The 20,111-nt window shown below is 59.7% G+C and overlaps 1 protein-coding gene across 4 annotated transcripts in view; it reads right to left on the reverse strand.

Moving 5' to 3' along the window:
* Positions 1–2,799: 2,799 nt before the first annotated feature.
* SH3BP4 (SH3 domain binding protein 4) overlaps positions 2,800–20,111 on the reverse strand; it is a 68,341-nt gene continuing 51,029 nt past the window's right edge. For all 4 annotated transcript variants that reach the window (XM_037069312.1, XM_037069309.1, XM_037069310.1 and 1 more), the window contains 4 exons: positions 15,780–16,033; positions 8,908–11,267; positions 5,402–5,590; positions 2,800–4,721 (listed from right to left, as the gene is read on the reverse strand). In XM_037069312.1, the coding sequence (XP_036925207.1) occupies positions 4,497–4,721; positions 5,402–5,590; positions 8,908–11,267; positions 15,780–15,897 (2,892 nt within the window). In that variant the 5' untranslated portion in view covers positions 15,898–16,033 and the 3' untranslated portion in view covers positions 2,800–4,496. The remainder of the gene's footprint in view (positions 4,722–5,401; positions 5,591–8,907; positions 11,268–15,779; positions 16,034–20,111) is intronic.

Raw genomic sequence — 20,111 nt, forward strand, 5'->3', positions numbered from 1 at the left:
GTCCCCTCCACCAGCTACAGCTGTCCTCGCTCTGAGATGCATTTCTTTATACATATAGATTTTATTTATTTTTGGAGAGAGGGGAAGAAAGGGAGAGAAACATCCACGTGTGGTTACTTCTCACATGCCCCGCACTGGGGACCTGGCCTGCAACCTAGGCATGCGCCCTCACTGGGAATCGAACCAGTGACCCTTTGGCTTGCAGGCCTGTGCTCAGTCCACCGAGCCACACCAGCCAGGGCTGAGATGCATTTCTAGCACGGAGACAGGGCCCATGCCTTCACACAAGAAGCACTACTGCACCAGGCTTCGGGGAGTCAGCGGTGAGTGTCCGTGTGCCGGCTGGTGCAGAAGGAAGGAAAGCTGCCTGCGCTCGAGCCCAGCTCAGAAAAAGGCAGGGAGGCTGACAACACGAGGGGCTGAAGGGGGTTCCGCAGGGCAGGACGGGAGGCTCAGCCCAGAGGAGGCGGCAAGCAAGCGGCTCTCTGGGTCTCACTCCTGCTCCCCAAGGATGCGGAGCAGGGGACGGTGGGAAGGCGGCAGGAGGGTGGTGTTGGAGTGAGTGGTTCAGACAAAATGAAAGGAGAGCCGAGGGAGGAGGCTCTGGGTCTGTTCTCGGCAGCGGGAATGGCCGCCGTGACCTGGGGGCAGACGCTGCTCGGAGCGCGTGGGGGCTGGGCGATCTCCAAGGAAACGATTTCCCGCGACAGCACGATTCATCAGGGACCAAACTGCCCTTTCCTCGGGAAATCAGGTTTTCTCCCAACTACATCTTTTCCCTCATATTTGATTCTCAAAAACACCTACCAACGCCAGAACTTTATGTGCAAATTTTCATCAATGTCAAAATCAACTTCCATAAAGGACCAGACATTTAAACTGAGCTCCTTGGCCCAGCCTGGAGCATACTCAGTAAAAACAGAAAAGCTGTTCCTATTCATACTGGTCCCGACCGGGTCCGGACTCGTCAGGCCCAGAAAAGGGCCAGACTGGGTTCTTCTGGCCTTTACCTGATGCCCTTCAGGTGGGGTCGGGACGCCTCGCTCTTACAAGCAAACCCCTCTCCCCTCCGGCTTTTCCATCGCTGCCAGGACCCCACTACGCTGTGCATGAGGTTGGAGTGAGCCTGTAATTCACAGCCCTCACGCCCTCAGTGCCTTGAGGGTGACGTCTCGTCCCAATCGACAGAGTTGTCCCTGGACAGAACCTTCCGGGACCAGGGTCTGCTGGCTCTCCCGGGTCCTCAGGTCCCTGGAGGCATTTGTGTGTGACTGGGAGTGGAGCAGTGCCTGGCCGCTTCTCTGGGCCCGCTGGAGGGCGCCCTGCATCACTTCTGCTCGCATCCCATTGGCTACACGGAGTCGCACAGCCACGCCTACCCGGAGGTTGGCAAAGAGTCTGTAGTCGCCCCACCCCCAGCCCTTAAGGGTAGGGGATGCGTTCCCAGACGCCCGGTGGTGCCCAAAACCAAGCCCTCTGTGTGCTGTGTGTTGGCCTCCGTCCACACCTGTGATAATGTTGAACTTACATATTAGGTACAGAAGACAGCAGCGATGACTCAGAACCAAACAGAACAATTTGAACGACGTACCGTAGGAAGCTCTGTGAATGCGGCCTTACGAAGTAGAACACCGGCTGCCCGTGCTGGCTCTCCCCCTAGCGAGGGCTGCGGGGCGGCCAACGGGCGGCTGCCCCACAGCCTGGACACCAGGGCGGGGGGACGCTCCCCTCCTGGGCGGGACGGCCAAGTCTCCTCAGAGAGGCTTCCCTTTTAACAACAGCCTCTCTGACCCCTCTGGCTTCCCCGACGAGTTGGCATAAGACTCCGAGACGGATCACACTGGATGCCCCTCCGCTTCTCCCCAGCGGGCCTCCCCCGCAGGCCCTGGTGCGGGCAGCCTGGGGCGGGCGGGCCTAAGTCCCAGCCCCGAGACCTGGCAGTGCAGCCTGGGGTGGAAACGGCCTCTGGAGACGCGATGCACTGCCCACGAGGCCATCTCACTGCGGGGGCCTCGTCCAGCACTGCTGTCCTCACAGAGGGAGATGTGGGGGCAGACACAGAGGGACGACGGCCACAGGACGCCTCTGTGACCATGACAAAACTCATTTCTGTGTCAGGACAGCCCAGGGCTCCAGACCAAAGCTCTGCTATTAGCTGTGATGTAGGATCGCAGGAACCCTCTCCTCCTTAAGTGCAAAATGCATGCGGGCAGGCTGGAATGAGCGGGCCAGGAGGTGGGAGAGGTCGCCCAGTGCTGGGGCGGGGCCAGCCTCTGTACCCTTGTAATGCCACACACACCCTGGTCCCCAGGACCGGCCTGGCCTTGGGCCAGCTGGCTCCTACTCAGCCTTCAGACTTCCCAAAGTCACTTCCCAAGGGAACTTCCCCGAACCCCACTCCCCCACTGCTTCCAGGCAGGTAGGGTCCCCATCAGCAGCATCCTCACCCGCTTCCTCCCTGACAGCACATGCCCCTGGGGCACATGACGGGCCACGGGGGCCACGGGAGCCATAGGTGCTGCGGCAGCCGGCCCCTAAGGGACGGCACCGGAAACTCAGAAAGCGCTCAGCCCCAAACTGCATCTCGGGACTGGGGCAGGGGCCAAGGACGGGAGCCGCCCACGCGACCCTTCAGGCCCTCTGGGCACCACTGACTCCCAGGGGCCAGTGATGGTAGAGACCCTGGTGTTTCAGGAGCAATGAAATTAGTGCCAACAAAATGGACACCGGTGACCCACTCGTCACACTGACTGTGGTGGTGGGGGGTGGGGGGCATTGTTCCATGCACAGATGCTAAGATGAGGTTTCACTGTTTTATTCAAAGTTTGGTGTGTATGAGGAAAAAAACATACACGCACACTTAACAGGTCAAAATATCCAAATAAAGTTCACTGCGACTTTTGTAGAATTTAGTTTGTGCTACAAGACACGTTGCATAGGAAACTGTGTGAGCCCCTGAGGAGAAATATCCATGGTTTAAGGTGCAACTGGTTCTGCGTCTTCTTTGGGGAAAAGGTGAGGAGGGCCTCTGGGAAGAAGGCAGGCGGATCACTGGAAAGCGGATCTGTCGTCACCTCTTGGGATGACTGGGGATTGTGTGTCTTGGTTCTTGCAGCATAAAATACATAGTGGTTTTTTTTTTGTATCACTTTTTTCCTAGCCAGTTGATCTTCAGGATCCAGATCAATAGATGCTTAAGGGTGCTTCAGCCCAATAAGGCATTCTTCATTGATTACACCCAGTAGTTCACGGGATTCAAAGCCGCCGATTCAGAGAATGAGGTTCCGGATCCGGGTGTGTCCAGGCACATCCTGGGCACCGACTGTGGGTTCGCCGGGTACTGGCGGTGTTTCTCCCATCCCACTCTGAGGTACCACAACTACAGTGTGAAACTCAGCACAGCCACTCGACCCGCAGCCGTGAGGGTGGTCGGTGCGACCCGCTGCCAGGTCCCCGATTTGACGTGGGGAGTATTCCCAGGGTCCATCCCGCTCAGATCTTCATGTTGTTAATAAGACGGCTTCCCCATACTATCCATTTCCAAGGAGACGTGGGAACGCCAGGAAGGGAGAGGGGTTACATCCGACGGAATGAAGCAGAGAGTTTGGCAAACGGCAGCAGGCACCTTGCACAGGGCGTCCTGGGTGGCCAAGGTTCCTCAGGACCCCGGGGGGAAGCGGCAGTTTTGTGGGGTCCACCTCACTCACGTCTGGGCCTGCTCGCTGGGATGAGCAAGGCCCTGGGAACGCCCTCGCCCCACGGCTCCCTCAGCTCAAGGGCGCCGATCCCTCACGTCGAACCTAACTGCCCACAAAATGGCCCGCGTGCACCGTGGCCCCTCATTCACTGCACCACGAGGTGGAGGCATGGAAGATTAAAAAATAAAAGAAGGCCCAGAACGTTCTCGGAAAGGATGGGCTTGAGCTACACTCACGGACTGACACACCACGGTTCCTAGCTGATGTACTGTTTCCGTACAAGCACGGAGTGAAAAGAGGCCCAACACGCGAACACAAGCGACTTCCCGTGCCAGGTGTTGGAACGCGAGTCTGTCTGGGAATAGAAAATGCCCCTGATGACTTTTAAATACCTATGTACACCTGAAACATAATTTAAAACGGTCTTCAGAGAACGTAAAAACCTCAATAGCATCTGCGCCTTCGTGGTTTTTTTTTTAACCTTTGTGGTCCATTCAAAAATTAATACCACCTTTCTCATACATCCCCTCCTCCCCAAACTTTAAAAAAAGGGAATTTTAAATTTAAATTTATGCTTGACAAATAGAAAGCTATTTGATTGGCAACCACCTGCCGTCGGAGGTCCCTTCAGGCCTCCCCTGTGATGGAGGCGGCGGGTGGAGCGTCCATGTGCTTGGTCCTGGGTGCGGGGCCAGCCCGAAGCCACCCTCCTCTGGTGGGGAAGGCAGTCCCCCGGCTCCCAGCAACGTGACTGCATGGGTCCCCTCGGCAGCGGCAGGCTGGTGGGGGGGACCCCGCTCAGATCACGAAGTCGTCCTGGTCGGCCGGACTGAAGGCGGCCGCGCGCAGTACGTCCAGGGAGTTCACCAAGATGAGCGTCCCCGTGAGGTGCTTCCAGCGCTTGGTGACGGGGTTCCTCATCCGGTCCAGGCCCGTGTGCAGCTCCTGGATGACGTCACGGTAGCTGTCCCCGATCTGGTGGCTCCAGGTGAGTAAAAAGTCATATGCAGGCTTCCACATGGCCTGCGGGGGGCACCGTCCGAACAAAAGGAGGGAGAAGAGACAAAGGTGAGGAAGACATTCGACCCTGCCCCCTGTCGCAGCTCCTCTCTGTGTCTCTGTCCTGGGCCACCATACTTCGGAGGGAACGGTGCCTTTTGCGCCAGAGTGGGGACACAGCACTTCCTAGTGGGGCCACTGATTTAGAAATTCGACCTGTTAACAAATGACACCCTGATGCTGGGCACTTCCCACCTCCTAGGCCAACAGAAGCATAGCTTGGCCTCTGCACACAAGTGAGAAAACAGTGACCGAGCGGGGACCCAGCCAGCTCCAGCCCACCCGCCACAACCTGCCAGGTCTCCCTGCAGCAGGGAGACCTGGGGAGAGACCCAGATGGGACCGAAACCGCCCCGGAGCCTGTGCTATCCCTCTGGTGGAAGGTGGGTCAAGGAGGGGATTAGCAAGTGACGGGCAGCTCTGCAGATGCTCCACTCCATGGCAGGAGCCTTGTCCGTGTCACAGCGGGAGTCCACTCAACACCCGCAGGGTGACGAGACCCGCCCCACTCAGGGAGGACCTACTGTGTGCTGCTAGGCAGGTGCTTGCATGCTCTCACTCATTTTGTCCTCAGAAAAGCGCTATGAAACAGACACGGCGATACCTGCATTTTGCAGGTCGAAGGGGCACGCTGCCCGGCTCACCTCGCTGTCCACGACCCCGTTCCGGTCCCGGTGGGGGGACTCGTACGCGTCCATCTGCTGCTTGGACACCTTAGCGAGCTTCTCCGCCAGCTCCCTCCAGCGCTGCGCCACCTCGACGGCCGTGGTCAGGAGCACAAAGTCCTGGATGAGCCTGACCACCAGGCCCTGGCAGTCCATCTTCAGCAAGGCCTGGGGAAAAGGAGCAGAGCGTGAGGGGGCAGCTCTGAAGGCCCGTGCCGCCGTTGTGCACAGTGGACAACAGAATCGCTGGCATGTGGGGCGGACACCCCCCAGCACCTCCGCCTCTGCCTGTGGTTGGAAGTGAGGTCTCTGCAGGTGTAATGGGGCTCAGCGAGGTCACCCTGGATTGGGGTGGGCTCCCCATCCAATGACTGGGGCCTTACAAGGCGAGAAACAGAGGCACAGGGCACGGAGGGAAGAAGTGCAGAGACGGCGGCAGAGACAGGGGGGTGCAGCCGCGTCACTGGAGCACCGGAGCCAGGATGGAGGCGAGGACGGAGCCGGCCCTGCCGACAACTCCGGGAACGCAAGGGAGTACACTGGCAGTTTCTTTTCTATCCCCACCTGAGCATGTTTTCTCACTGCTTTCAGGGAGAGAAACACGATGGGAGAGAGAAGCATCGATTGGCTGCTTCCCGTATGGGCCCGACGGAGAATTGAACCCACAGTCTTTCGGCTTTAGGGCGATGCTCCAGCCCACCGGCCACCCAGCCAGGTTCACACCAGCAGATTGGAGCCTCTGGTGTGTGGGGCATTGCTGTGGCAGCACCAGACGACAGCTGCTCCCTCCCACTCCGGCCGGAGCAACCGAGAGTGGCAGTGCCCTCAGCCGAGTGGGACCTGCTGGCGGCACCGGTCAGGGGAGTGCTCCGTGGGCAGCAGAGGTGCAGGGCTGTGGACTCGAATTTTCCAGACTCGGCAGGGCTGGTCCTTGTCCAAGCTGAAGGGACTTTCTGTGTTGTGTGTCTTTAGGACAGAGATGACCAACTAGGAGTGGACTTGAGAGGGAAAGGCACACCCACCACCCCAGAGGTAGGCGATGGGAGAGAACCCAGCCCAAGTCCCTGCAGGGCTCTGGCAAACACGAGGCCGCCTTGGGGCTGGAGTCCCTTCTAGAGGGCCTGGGCCGGGCAGTCTCCTGACCCAGGGCTCCGCAGCCTGTGTGGCCCCAGCATTTCTGGCCTCAAGAATCAAAACTGAAGCAGCAGGCTCACTGGCCTGCACCCGGTGGGACACACGAGGCTGCACCCACTCCGAACACAGTGGACACACAGACCTGCTTCCTCCCCTCCCCCCTGCAAGCCTGCTGTCCGAAACCCTCACCGTGTCTGCTCCATTTCAGCAGGATCTCCCAACCGAGGGCGCGTTAGTGCACAGCAAACCCTGGGCAGGGAGAGGGCGGGGAGGGCGTGACCTGGCAGGGAGAAGGCAGCCAGATCCTCAGGGGTGCGGCAGGAACCTGGGTGCTCGGGGTTTCTACATCCTGTGAACGAAGCACCCACCCCCGGCAGCGCCTCCAACACGCCCGGATAGGCCCGGCAGTGGTTTCTGGAAGCCTGGCCAACCACTCAGCCCTGCAGCTCGGAGACGACGAGGAGATAGGGAGGGAGTCCAGAGGAGACGTGGCGGCGCCGGTCTCACTTCAGCACCGGCCCAACCTCCCCCAGGCACCTTCCTGCCAAGGCCTGAGTCTCACTTCCGCCAACCTGGGACTCTGGAGCCCTGGGGTGCGGGGCTGGGGGAGGGGCGAGGGTCCCCCACGCACGGAGCCCCCTCCTCACACGGAGGGACCTAAGGAGGCCTGCCAGAAAAGCTATCCTGGGCTCCCCAAGTTGAGAAAAAAAGGAGCGATCACTTCAGTCTTCCAAAAAGAAATGAGGAAACACCATAAAAGCCACCTCCCCGGATTTTCTGCAGCGGGGAAGGGGCTGCCGGCCGCTCACTGTTCACCTCTGCCCACTCACGGGGAGCCACTCTGCCCCGGTGTGGAGGCAGAATCAGTCCCGTTCCTGCTCGCACGGAATCCCATCACCGGCGGAGCATTCCAGCCCGGGGCTTGCGAGAGGGAGGCCCAGCCCCTAGAGGTGTGAGGTCTGCCCAAGGAAACGGGCAGTGCGGGCACGACCTGATTTTACAGGTGGGCTGGTGAGCTGTGCCCTGAAGGGACAGGAAGCATCGCCGAGGGGACTATACCCGGTGCCCCAGGGAGCCCCACTCACCTCCACTCAGCCCCAGCCAGGACAATCCCCTGTGCTCTCCACTAAACCTGCCCACACCCTGGTGACCCCCTGGTGGCCAAGGTCACCCCTCGACCTGCTGCACCCACTTCCTGGTTCCCTCCTGTGGGTGAGGCCAGTTTTCTGCTGTGCCCCACGTGTCCAGTGCCCATACCTTTGTGGGCCACTGTCAGGGCCTTGCTCCAGGCCCCACCCCCTGCAGCAGAAGCCACGCCACGGCAGACTCTGTCCCTTCCGTCCCTGACTCGAGGGGGCGGTGGAGATGGATGTGATATGAATGAGCCTTGGGTGCACACCTGTGCCCACACAGGCCCCTTGGACACACTCGGACACACCTGTTTTGAGAGGGGCAGACGCAGAGCGGCAGGTGCTGGTCATGGGGCGAGGAGAGGGTGCAAGTGGCAGGAATGCCAAGGGTGCCGAGAGCCGCCCGAGTGAGAGGGGCTGTCTGGAGTCGGCAGAACGAGGAAGAGCAGCAGGCGACCAAGCTTCCCCCAGGAACCGTCCTGGGGAGGACGGGGAAGGGAGTTGAGCGGCCTCTGCTGCGGAGCAAAGGCCGAAGGAAAGCCACCCCCAGGGCTCAGGCGGCAACTCAGAGTGGAGCTGCCCGTGGGCTTGGCGCGGGGGCAGAGCCCAGGCCTGCTGGAGCCGTGAGCGGTCCCGTAAAGGCTTCCCGGCAGGCCCGGTGTGTACTACAGTGTGCCACCCACTTCCCCCTTGTTACTTCTTCGTATTCCAGTTCCCAGCTGTGCTGGCAAAACAGGGCGTCCTCGCCCTGACTCGACCGCACGTGGAAAGGAGGAAGAGGAAGCAGCAGAGGCCCGGTGGAACCTTCCAGTGACGCATGGAGAGAAAAACCCATTACAATGGAGCCGACTAGGGCCCGTGGTTCCTCACGTTTGGGAGTCACAGAGGTGGCTGGGAAGCAGAAGACACACCGGCCTTCTCTCAAGAGGTCTGAAGGGAGGCAGTTGGAGCACGGGCCCCTGGGGCCCCCAGCGGCGCACTCCAGGACCTTGGGGGGGGCCCCAAATTCTGTGGGAAAAGGGCCCTGAATGATCTTCACTGCAGTGGCTTCCAAGCTGTTTGGGGCCCCCCGCCCGGTCCCAAGTGAACACCTCTTTCCACGACTAAAGCCCCATCCCCGCCTTTTGGGGAGCAGGGAGGAGCCCCGACACCACTCTGACGGAGTCAGGAGCCGGCTGGCGTCACCCTGCCCTCGCCCAGCGCCAGCCCCGTCAGACTCACCATCATGAGCTCCTTCTGGAAGGATTTCCGGTCTTTGTTCTCGGCGTTGTTGCAGTCCTCCTTCAGCTTCTCCAGGACGGACGCCACCCGCTCGGGCTCGCTGTCCAGCTCCGCGCGGCAGAAGAAGGTGAGTGGCAGGTTCTCGTAGCCCAAGGCGTCAGCGAAGGCGCGCCAGCTGCTGATGTTCTCCATGAGCAGGGTCCTGACGGAGGCGTAGATGTAGGTGAGGAACTTGCAAGGCCGAAGGATCTGCTCCAGCAGCAGCGAGGTGCGCAGCTCGGGCCCGGCGAGGAGGCTGGGCCGGGCCCTGCCCACCACAAGCACGTTCTTGGTGTGCACCAGGCCGACCTTGCCCTGGTGGTAGCCGATGTACCATTCCTTGGTCCACAGCTGCCCCTTCAGCCGGATCTTCTCCTCGCTGAGCAGCGCGATGGCGTCCCCCTTCTTGTACTCCAGCAGGTAGTGGTTCTTGCTCTGCCGGACCACGGTCTTGAGCAGCTTGCCGAACTTGAGGCTGGACACGGGGCGGTCCTGGAAAGTGGGGTACTTGGTGGTGGCCGCAAACGGGGACAAAATGATTTTGCCGACCTCGTTCTTCTTGAGAAACCGTCTTTGCCCGGACGGCTTGATGGCACTTTTGGGGGGTGGCTGGGGAGTCTGGACGCAGAACTGGGTCAGGATGGCCTGCTGGTCGTCCTTCACCTGCACCCTCAAGGTGAAGTCCGAGAGCTCGCCGGGGCTCTGGCAAGTGATGGGGAAGATGAGGCGGCTCACCTTGCCCAGCTTCATCTGGAAGCCCCTCACAACCTTGGCCTGCTCGCTGGCTTTGACCTCATAGTTCGTCATGTTGGAGAACAGGCAGACCTGGAGGTCTTGGGGCCGGGACAAGACGAACTGGTGTCTGCCCCAGAGCTGCAGGGCCACTGGGGCGGGGCTGGGGGCCTGGCGGGTGACCTCGTTGACCAGAAGGGTCTTGGGGGCACAGTCATGCCCGAAAATGGTCACCACCGTCTTGAAGGATGGGTGAACGTGTTTGGGGCCGTAGAGCCCCACTGTGACTTTCTTGTTGATGAAGTCCCACACGGTGGAAGGGTAGAGAATGTTTGGTCCATGGGCGACGATGGCCAGGTACATGCAGGGCTCCAGGTTGTCCAGGTGCACCTGGACCGTGTCCCCATAGCTGTAGGTGAGGGGGATGGGGACATAGGGCCCCTCCTTCAGGTCGCTCCTCAGGCACTGGAGGCCCACTGTGCTTTTGCTGAAGATGTCGTTCTTCACCTCGGCGGATGCTGTCATCTCCAGGACCAGGATGGTTCTCACCTCCAAGGTGCTCAGCTTCACCTCTAGCACCGGGCTGACGCTGCAGCACCTGTCGCTGTTGAGTTCCAAGGGGGGGTCCAGCAGCGCTTTCATGGAGATCTGCTGGGTTTCCCCCAGGGCCACGTGGCCTTCGGGCACGTGGATGCTGATGCCAGTGTCGGGGAGCTGCACAGAGCCCCCAGAACTATCCAGCTTGCACACGATATTCGTCTCCACCGCCTGGGTCTGGCCCCACCCGGGGCTTTGGCCCAGCAAGTCCAAGTCGTGGCAAGACCGAGCCAGCTTCCGGTGGCTCAGCCAGGCCACGCGGAAGTCCTCCCGGCTCTGGAACTGCTCGGGGACTGGGGACTTCAAGCCCGAGAAAAACCCCGACGAGGCGGGCGCCTCGGCCTTGGCTTGGAGGACAGAGAGCTCCGACAGGCTGTAGGAGCGTTTGCTTCTGAAGAACGGGTTGTCCCGCCTGACCAGGCCCTCGGTGGGGAGCTGATCGGTGGCCGGCGGCTCCTCAAAGCCATAGCCCGTGCCGTTCGCGGTGGCCGAGCTGCCGTCGGTGAAGGCAGACGGGCCTGTGTCGAAGAGCAGCAAGTCCACAGTGCTTTTGGGAGCCAGCTCCTCCACGCTGGGCCCCACCGGCACGTGCCCGTTCAGAAACGGGTTGGTCTGGACCCCGTTCCAGAAAGGGTTGTTGCTATAGGTTCTGCCTGACCCCTTCTGGTCATCCGTCCACCCGCCGAGCATGTCGAACTCCTTGGCCACTTCGTCGGGGCTGTCGGGAAGGAGGTCGATCATCCCACTGTCGCTCAGGGTGGAGTTCCGGCAGTTCAGGGGCCGCACGTGGGAGGAGGGGATGTAGCCCATCTCCGTGTTGTTGTGGGCATACCACCACTCCCCGCCACACGTGTCCAGCACGTAGAGGTGATCGCCCTTGGAGAACTTCAGGGTGGTGAAGTTGCTGGGGCGGTAGTCCTTGACTGCGACCACTTCCTTCGCGTTCCCGAAGGGCGTGGGATTGTCTCCCAGCAAGGCACTGGGGGAAGGCACTGTAAGAGACAAAGGACAGAAGGTGAGGGTGGGGCCAGGGGCCGCCAGGCACTGCCCAAACTAGGGAGATGGGGCCTGAGAAACACCCACCACCAGGCGTGGACAGCAAGTGGGGGCGTGGAACTCGCAGCAACAGACCAGAACAGAACGTGGCATGTGGTCAACACACGGACGAGAGCATGGCTGTTTTCACCACGCCTGGTCACGTCCAGGGTCAACATACCGCCACCCAGAAGAGCCACCTGTCCCCGTGTGTCAGGCATCTCGCTGGGATCAAACTGTTCCTGATCCCACCAAGTGACCAGAAACGTGGCGAGGTAGTGAAGGGCAGGCTGCCCCACAATGCGCCACTGGGCGCGTGGATTAGGTCGATCAGAAGACCACTGAGGCCCCAAGGACTCGGAGGAGCCTTTTATGCCTTTCTCACTTGCTCACAAGAATTCAGACAGAAGGCTTGTTCCGGGAAGAGAGCTATCGCCAGAGACAATTGCACCGAGTATGGGGACCCCCAAAGGGCCTGGAGACCCGGATTCCTGTCCCCTCATCTCTGCACAGTGGGGAAACACTTGTTTATCCGCCGTGCTGGTCCCACCTCCTCGTGAATGGTCTCCCTGCCCCTGAAGCCCCACCCCCACCCCCACCCCCTTCTTACCTCACCAGGGCACGGCCTTTGTTTGCCTGACTGCCTGGCCTCACTGCCTGGGCCTCATACACACGCATGCAATTAATTTTCCCTTCCGTTAATGACTGACGTCTACCTAATTGAGTCCAGCCAGAGAACCTAGAAGGGCAGAGGGAAAACGGTCCTCTGCCGAGTAGGAAGAGACCCCAAGCGTCGTTTCCTTAGAAGCCGCAGAGACGTTCTGCGTTCAGCGACCCCACGGCCAGTGGCCGGCCTGTGGGAAAGCCTCAGAAGTGCCCCTCGTGGGCAGGAGCGGAGTCCACGCTCTGCCCGCCGCACGGAAGGCATGCCCTCGGCACCCGGCCCGTTTCTCCCCAAGTTGAACCCGTCCTCCATCTAACTCTTTGTGTGACATGAGATTTTTCAGTCCCCTCTTTCTTTCAGCCTCCTTCAACCAACTGTTCAGAATGACAACACGACATAGTCTCTCCCACACACCGTAAAAAGGGGCCAAGGTTCGCATCTGGCTGGGTTCACACCATTTCTGCACAATGGTTTACGCGGCCTGAAAAATCCCAACACTGGAAGTGGGGACTCAGCTAATTCACGGCTCCAGGCGTTCGACTGTGAGCGTTACCACAGAGGACAGCAATGGGCAGGGCAAACGAAGCCGCCTGAACAAGTGGCTTTGAAAAATAGCAGGTGATCCCACGTCTGTGTGCTTTGTCCGCCTCTTCCACACGGCACGAGGTTCCTTCCGATGGAAATAAGCCTCCCCCACCCGCACAGGTAGCGTTTGTTCATATTCTGCCTCCCCGAAGCCAGCAACGGAGAGAAAGGAAACCTTTTTGTCACGCTGCCTTCAAAAACAAGCAAAAGACCTCTGCAAACTACGTGTGACTAAGCCAACAGGCATTCTCTTCCACCAAGCCAGGCCTCTGAAGAGCCCATCCCCCACCGTTCCCCGCCTTCTCCTCTGCAGGGAAACGAGGAGCCTCTAATGGCCTTTCCTGGGCAGAGTCCACAGCAGGAAGGGTCGGTGTATCTGCAGGAACCAGGCGACGGAGGGAGGTGTGTTTGCCAGAAAGCACAGCTGGCCTCCGAGACGGCCACCCATTGCCCTCCGCCTGACGCCTGGGGGGCTTCTGGCTCTTGGACCGCTCGGCCTGGGCTTTGCGTCCAGGCCTTCAGAAACTCTCTGAGCTCCAGACTCTGAGATTCTTCATGATGGAGACAAGTGTGTTTCTCCAACGGGCCCTGGTGGGGATGGAAGGAAATCGTGCCCACAAAGGACTTAGAGGAACGAGGCTGGGTCCCAGGCTCACCGAACATTTCGCTACAGCGACATGGGCAGTCCCTCCTAGCTGTACTTTAACCAACACACCAGACACCTTAGATATTTCTGTTGTTTGCTTCTGGCCGTGGGGAGGGCTCCACGCCCCATCTGGGTACAAGTCCCAACACAGAGCAGGTGTTCAACCAATAAATATGTGTGGAATTACAGATCTTCTTTTTCCTGTCTGCTTACAACAGAGGCCTTATCTAGGCTACTGGGTCAAGGCCAGGACCAAAGGCAGAGTTGGAACTCTGTCTGGGAGTGCCCTCTGCTGTGAGATCACACTTAGCTCCGAAGGGAGGAGACTGAAGGGGGTGGGGGAGGGAGAAGGCCACAGTCTGGGGCCAGAGATACTGTAAGACCTTTCCTCCCACTTTGTCGTCTGGCCACGGGCTCCTGCAGCATAAACCGTTTTTGTTTTCTTGACACATCTAATGAAAATGTCACATGAAAATTAAAACCAAATGAAAATTAAAGAAAGCCTGCAAGCTATTAAAATCTTGTTAGAATCCCTCAAAGGTTACATCTCTGTAATGTCCCCCAGAATAATCCCCTCACAGTCATGTTTTTTAAATTAAAAACCAAAGCTATTAGGTTGGCTTCATACATAGCCTAAAAAATCGCATCAGTGCAAATTACCCCTCAGTCTCACCAGACTAAAGAATGAAAATGGCTTTACTTAAAATTCCAAGCTCTCTCCTCGGAAAGTTATGGTAATAGGTTCCACCCAAGGAGCGGGCTCCTTCCCGGGGTGTCTGGTGGGAGTGGACAGTGTTGTGAGCCCCCTTTTGGAAGGGGCCCTCCATCCGTCACCTGCCAGAGGGCCCCGGGACCCCAGGCTGGGTCCCCACCCCATGGAATGCAGGATGTCCCCACTGAATTCCAGCTCAGTGAATTTGGGGACGTGCCCCCCAGATTCTCAGCTACCTTGGCTTTAATACCGAAAAGCCCTCTGGGCGTCGGGGGGCTTGGAGCACCTGTACCGAATTTCCCATCCTCCTGCCTCAGGTCTTCGGCCAGCAAGGCATCCGTCCGTCAGGAGCCTTGGGCTTCACAGCACAGGTTTTGGCTGGAATCCACTCCCACCTGGAGCCTGTTCACCACGTGGATGTGTGTGAAGCTGCTGGGCTGGGGCACAGCCTGGGGTGCCCTGGAGGGTTGAGTCTGGGGGGGTCTCTGTCCCCCCACTGGCCAACACACACACACGCACTCCCCAGCCCCTGCTCACATCCCAGCTGCCTTGTCTGTCCTCCTCCCCCAACATGCTGCCGTTCTTTTACGAATAACAGCTCCTCTCAGATTCTCATTACTGGTTACAAGTCAGCTCCCTGCCCCTTGACCCTGACCGACACCTCGCACTCCCCAGCTTTCCCCAAGATGAGCTGGGCCTACAGTGAGAAGATACGCCCCCTCCCAGCCCATGAAAAACGAGTGTGCAGCGAGTCACAGCACCGGTCGGCCGCCACGCTCGTTAACAAGCCCCGAGATTCCTCGGCCAGTCTCTGTTCAGAGAACATTTTAAAGCCGAGCCCAGGGCCACGGCAGGGAGCACAGACAGGAAGCAGCAGCAGCAGCAGCAGCGGAGAACACGGGGGGACAAGAGAAGACAGTGGAAGGAGAAGTGTGTCCCTGTGGTTCTCAGCACAACTCGGGGAGGAACAGGACTTTGTCTGGGAGGGCAGTTGGGTGGGGAAGATTTACGTGGCTGAGTCTGCGCCATGGGGCCCAGACACAAGGGCAAAGACAGCTTCCTGCACGCCGAGTGATCTCCACAGAATGTGGCAAACGCTGTGAGCAAGAGGGCTCACGGCGGGGATGCTGGGGATGGAGGGGCGCGTGGCACTGGAGAGCTCCCAGCGACCCTGACCGTGACCCGGTGGGTCGGGCCGGCTTCCAGGGAGAAGGCCACCTGCTAGTATCGCCCTTGGTGTCCAAAAGACAGGTGTTCTCATCAGCCTGATTTCTTGGTGGACGTTAGAGAGACCCACAGGCGCAGGGCGCCTGGACCCCGGGCCACCTCTAAACCAGGGGTCGGCAAACTATGGCCCCTGGATCACGTGTGCCGGCTGTTTCTGTCAGTAAAGTTTTATTCAAACATAGCCGTTTCCACTTGTTTGTTCTCTTTTATGGCTGCTCCCAGCTACGACGGCAGAGTCGAACAGCTGTGACCGATGTCATATGTCGGTCAAGACTTAACACATTCCCCGGATGCCGCTGTCGTGGGAGAGGACTGCTCCCCCCCACCCTGCTTCCCTTTTCTAGAGTCTGCAGTAACCCAGCACCCCCCAGGTGTACCGCGACACCGACTTTCTTGCCCTAACGCCACCAAAACGCATGGAGATAGAACAAAAATATTCTGTACGAATTCTTACTGCTAACGGGAGAATTCAAACCAACCTCCCCACATGCCATAGAAACCAAAGAGGACACGTGAGCACTGTCCCCGGGCTGCACTGAGAACACGGTGACATTCAGAGGGCAACCACGTGCTGACCGGAAAGTGACCTGGTGGCCTTCCAGCCCTTGGACCCAGGCCTGTCCCCAGGAGCTCACCTTTGACATCGTTAAAGCTCGCTTCCGAAAACCCTTCGCTCAGGTCGATCAACGTGCCCTCGGACTTGCACCGAGGGAGGCCGCTGGCGTTGGCGGCGCGGATCCGCTGAGCTGCCATCCCGAAGCTCTCCTCCGGGAGACCCGCTACGGCGCCATCCTTGTCCGACGGTTACGCCAGCAGTGGCCGGGGCCTCCGCCTCAGGCGGCCATGCTGCTCGGACGGACGGGGTGCCAGCTGTGCGACGCGCTTCTCCCTGAAAGCAGAGGAGAAGAGCAATGTCCCTGAGCACATGAAATGTGGGCGAAGTGGCAGCTTTGTGGGAGGGGCCCCCTCCTCCCGGAGGCCATTCCAGTAAAGGCGGCCCCCAGGGTGGGGAGCAGGCCCCCACCACACACAGCCCAGCAGGGCGGCCCCACACCCGGCTCGCCCTTCACTCCCGTCAGAGAGGAGGACAGCCCAGGGTCTGCTGGTGTCCCCGGCCCCCGGGCCGTGCTCGCTCCCTGCCCGCACTCTCCTTAAATCCTCCCTGGACCCCGAGCACACAAACACTCATAGACGGAAGGCACACGGGGCCATTTGCACACATGAGGTGCTTCTGTGAACCCCTCCCTTTACTGTGCCGTCGCTAAGCGAGCAGGGGACGTTTCTGTGGGAAGGAACACAAGACTCCCTCCCGAGGCCTCAGCTTGTCTCTGGGAAGGGATGCACGGGCGTTTGGGGGTTCTGGAGATGAAGGCAATGTTCCCAGACAGGCACAGGTGGATGCCCCAAGGCTGGCCCGCAGCACGCAGAGCAGAGGGCAACTGCGCACAGGTGGGTTTCATCCCAATGGGACTGGGTTCTTGCAACCCAGCCGGAAGCTCCTTGTTTCTCCACCCAAAGGCACCTCGAAAGGAACCCAGCTCTGACCCGTGTGTCACCGTCACCAATCGGGGGACTCGGAGGCCTGTCCACCACCCCTTCCCCCAGGCTGTGCACAGCGCGGGCTGAGGGCCCAGGCAGGCAATCACGCTGAGGACAACCTTGTGCGAACAATTTGCTCCTCTAGGCCTCAGTGTTCCCATCTGTAACAGGGGTGATGAGTGCCATGTCCCAACTGGACTTGTGTGAAGAATTTATGACCCACGAGGCATGCTGGAACAAGGGGTGGGCTCATGGCTGTGGCCCCTGATGACTGAGAAAGAGTGCGCTGGCTGTGAAGGAGAAAAACAAGCAGCGATGGCCTCATCTTCGAAAGTTACCGAGGCAGCTGAGGGTGGGGAACGTGGGTGGGCGGCAAGGAGAGGAGAGACATCGGAAGAGTCCCACAGTCCTCAGCAGATGACGCAGGCGGAGTCCGGGTGGAGCCGGGCCATCTGGGGTGGCGAGAGTGCTGGCCAGCAGCTGGCCCGGGCACCGACGGGACACTGAGACAGGACACTGAGACAGCTCTCCAGGGAGCACCTGGAGGGGCCGGGCGTCGGCAAGATGAAGGGCGGGAAACGCGTCAGAGCGGTGAGAGGTGAGAGCCTCGGCCTCCGCCTCCCCCAGGTGCCGGCAGAACGAGTCACAGACCCTGGAGTTTTTGGAGGCTGATCACCGTTTCTGTTTATTGTCAATGGGGAACATGATTATGTCCCAGAGCCAGTGGGGAGGCAGGAAGGGTCAGCGGTCATGGGAGATCTGCGGCCCTTGTGAAAACAAAAGGCACCCTCACCAAGGCTGCCAGATAAGCCACCAACTGCAGGGCCCTCGCCACTTATCCGCCGGAGCGGGGCCAGGGCAGCGAGTCCAATGCTGGCGACCAGGAGCGGCACCACCGCACGGGGCTGAGCGACCACGCAGCCGTTCACCCATCTTCCCAGTGGGGGCTGTTTTGTCCCCTGTGCTCAACGCCCTGTGGGAGGTCTGGAATGGCGACTCTGTCTCCGGTGGCCGCGGGCTACGGGCCTTAAAGTGCCGGTGCCCACCCGCCCCTTCGTGGTGAGTGCAGGGTGCCGCCGCCATTTGGAGATGCTATTTTACAGCAAGGAGCAGGGCAGCTGGACCAAGCCTGGCGGGGCCTTCCACCTGGCCCCCCTAGAGCAGATGCTGTCAGGTGAGCATTTGCGGGGAGCCCCGTACCCCCACCAATGCCGGAGCCAGGTGTGGGGGGTGCCCGGAGTCCCCTGCCCTGTCCTCCCAGGATCTTTCCAAACGCACAGGGGTCAGCAGGCCTTTGTGGGAAGCTCTCCCCAGCCCTCAGGCCCCCTTAGCCCGTGCTGCTCCCGGACCGGCCCACGGGCAACCTTTGAGGTTTGTCACTGAGCTGCACCCACAGAGAGTCCAGGATCTCTCTCAGGCCCCGCCCCCGGGCCCCACTCCAGCTTCTGCTGCCAGAACACAGTCCCTTCACCCTTCACCGTGTCCCAGGAAAATCTCTCTCCACCACCTTCTGCTCCGAAGGGCCCTGCACACCCCGCACACCGGAGTGATTCGCCTGCTCGCCTCACACCACACGCAGCCAACACCCCCGAGCCTCAAATTCAAGCCTCCTGAGTTCAAGTACCACACCCTTCGAATCAGTCCTCGCTTTATCACGAACGTAATGTCAGGGGAAGTGACTGGACACTATTTCATAAACACATTTGCCACAAACACATTTATGTGCACTGATAAAATATATAACTACATCAGTATACTTACTATATGTTATTACTTTATTTGTGGTTTTCCTATTTAACTTATTACCGTATTTTTATTACTTCCCTATTTCTGCACATGGTTTACTTGTCTGCAGTAAAACATTAAAAGGATTAAGTACTGTAAGGGCACGCTTGCCACCTGCCTTCCTAGATGCCTGCCCGGAGTGTGAGGGTGTGTCTCCCCTTTAATGGAAAGCCTATATAGAGCCTTAAACCCGGCCCCCCAGGCACTCTGACCCCTCCCAGCACACGTGGGCATGGCTGGGTTCCTGCCCAGTTGGCAAGTGACCCCTGAACCCAGAACTCAGACTGCCGAAGGCTCCCCTTCGGGACCGATGGGCGTTGAACCTCCCGGGTCCAAACCGGACCCTGGGGTTTGCCCCACCCTGCCTTTGCCACCTTAGTCAATGCTGATTGGCTCATTCCACTGCCAAAATGCCCGAGATTCCCCTCCCTGTGGGGCCTGCCCCCATCCAGCCCAGGTACCTCCACACCACTGCCTCCACCCACCCCTCACCCCCCACTGTAGGCGACCCCGCAGTGACAGGATGTTCCAACAAGTCAGGACTCTGCTCCAGACCCTCCAAAGCCTTCTGACTGCTCAGCGTGCTCACGGCCTCAACAGCCGCTCCGGGCCAGCCCAGTGCTGCGCCTTCCCCTCGGGCCTCCCCTGACGCCCCAGGGCCCTCGCACGGACTGTCCCGCAGCCCGGAGGCCACCACCGAGTCCCGGGACAGATCCCTCCTGCATCCATGTCTCTGCTGGAATGTCACCACATTAGCAGGGGACAGGCGCCTCTCCCCCACCACCTCTCCTCTCCCCCCAGACACGTCACGCATCAGCTGTTTCTCTCCCGAGGTCTCCGGGAGACGGAGCTGTGCGAGACCACAGCACCCAGCCTGCCCACGCCCTGTGCTGTGACGGAGCCCTGCAGAGCAGGCTCTCAAACGCAAACGAATGAACGAACTCTGCTCACTTATCTGCACTACGACCGAGCCCTTCCCTGTCTACGGTCCGTCCTGATTTCCTGCAGCCATCCACCAGAGTGTGTGCGAGCGCCTGTGCACACGGGCATGGAAGAAAGAACCGTGTGACGGTCCAACGAGCTGTAGCTCTGCTTAGAAACAATTCTGGGTCTGGAGGAGTCAGGGTCGCCACCTGTGTGGAGGAGTGTGGGAGAAAGTCCTGTGGGTGTTGAGGAAATAAACTGGCCGCGTGCTCGATTTTCAGTCTTCTTGTCTCTCCTTTCGGGTCACACATGAGACTCTGAGCACCCCAGGCGGCTCGACACTGGAAATCTCTTTGCACACTCTGTTGTGGAGAGATCTGGTGGCGTGTGCCAGAGGGCACATCTCTGGCACGGTTTCTACGCCTGCCCTGCTCAGGACACGGAGCCGCCTTGGGAGGTGACATGTGCCCTTTGCAGGCAACACGCCTGACACCTGAGTTGGTGGCGGAGGAGAGGGCTGGTGCGTGGGGAAGGGCAAGCCCCTTGGGTCAGGGGGCAGGATGCAGGCAACTGAGGTCACCAGGCGGTCCCCGGGGAGATGCCCGAGGAGCTGACCCCTCTAGGCCCTGGGCTCACGGTGCACCTGCAGAGGCCGAGGTGACAGACGCCGGGCTGGCTATGAAACAGGTCCATGTCCACAGTCTGGCTCCAAAGACCCT

Source organism: Sturnira hondurensis, unplaced genomic scaffold (assembly GCF_014824575.4).
Source record: "Sturnira hondurensis isolate 20B ecotype Veracruz unplaced genomic scaffold, ASM1482457v3 Scaffold0018493, whole genome shotgun sequence".
NCBI lineage: Eukaryota > Metazoa > Chordata > Mammalia > Chiroptera > Phyllostomidae > Sturnira > Sturnira hondurensis.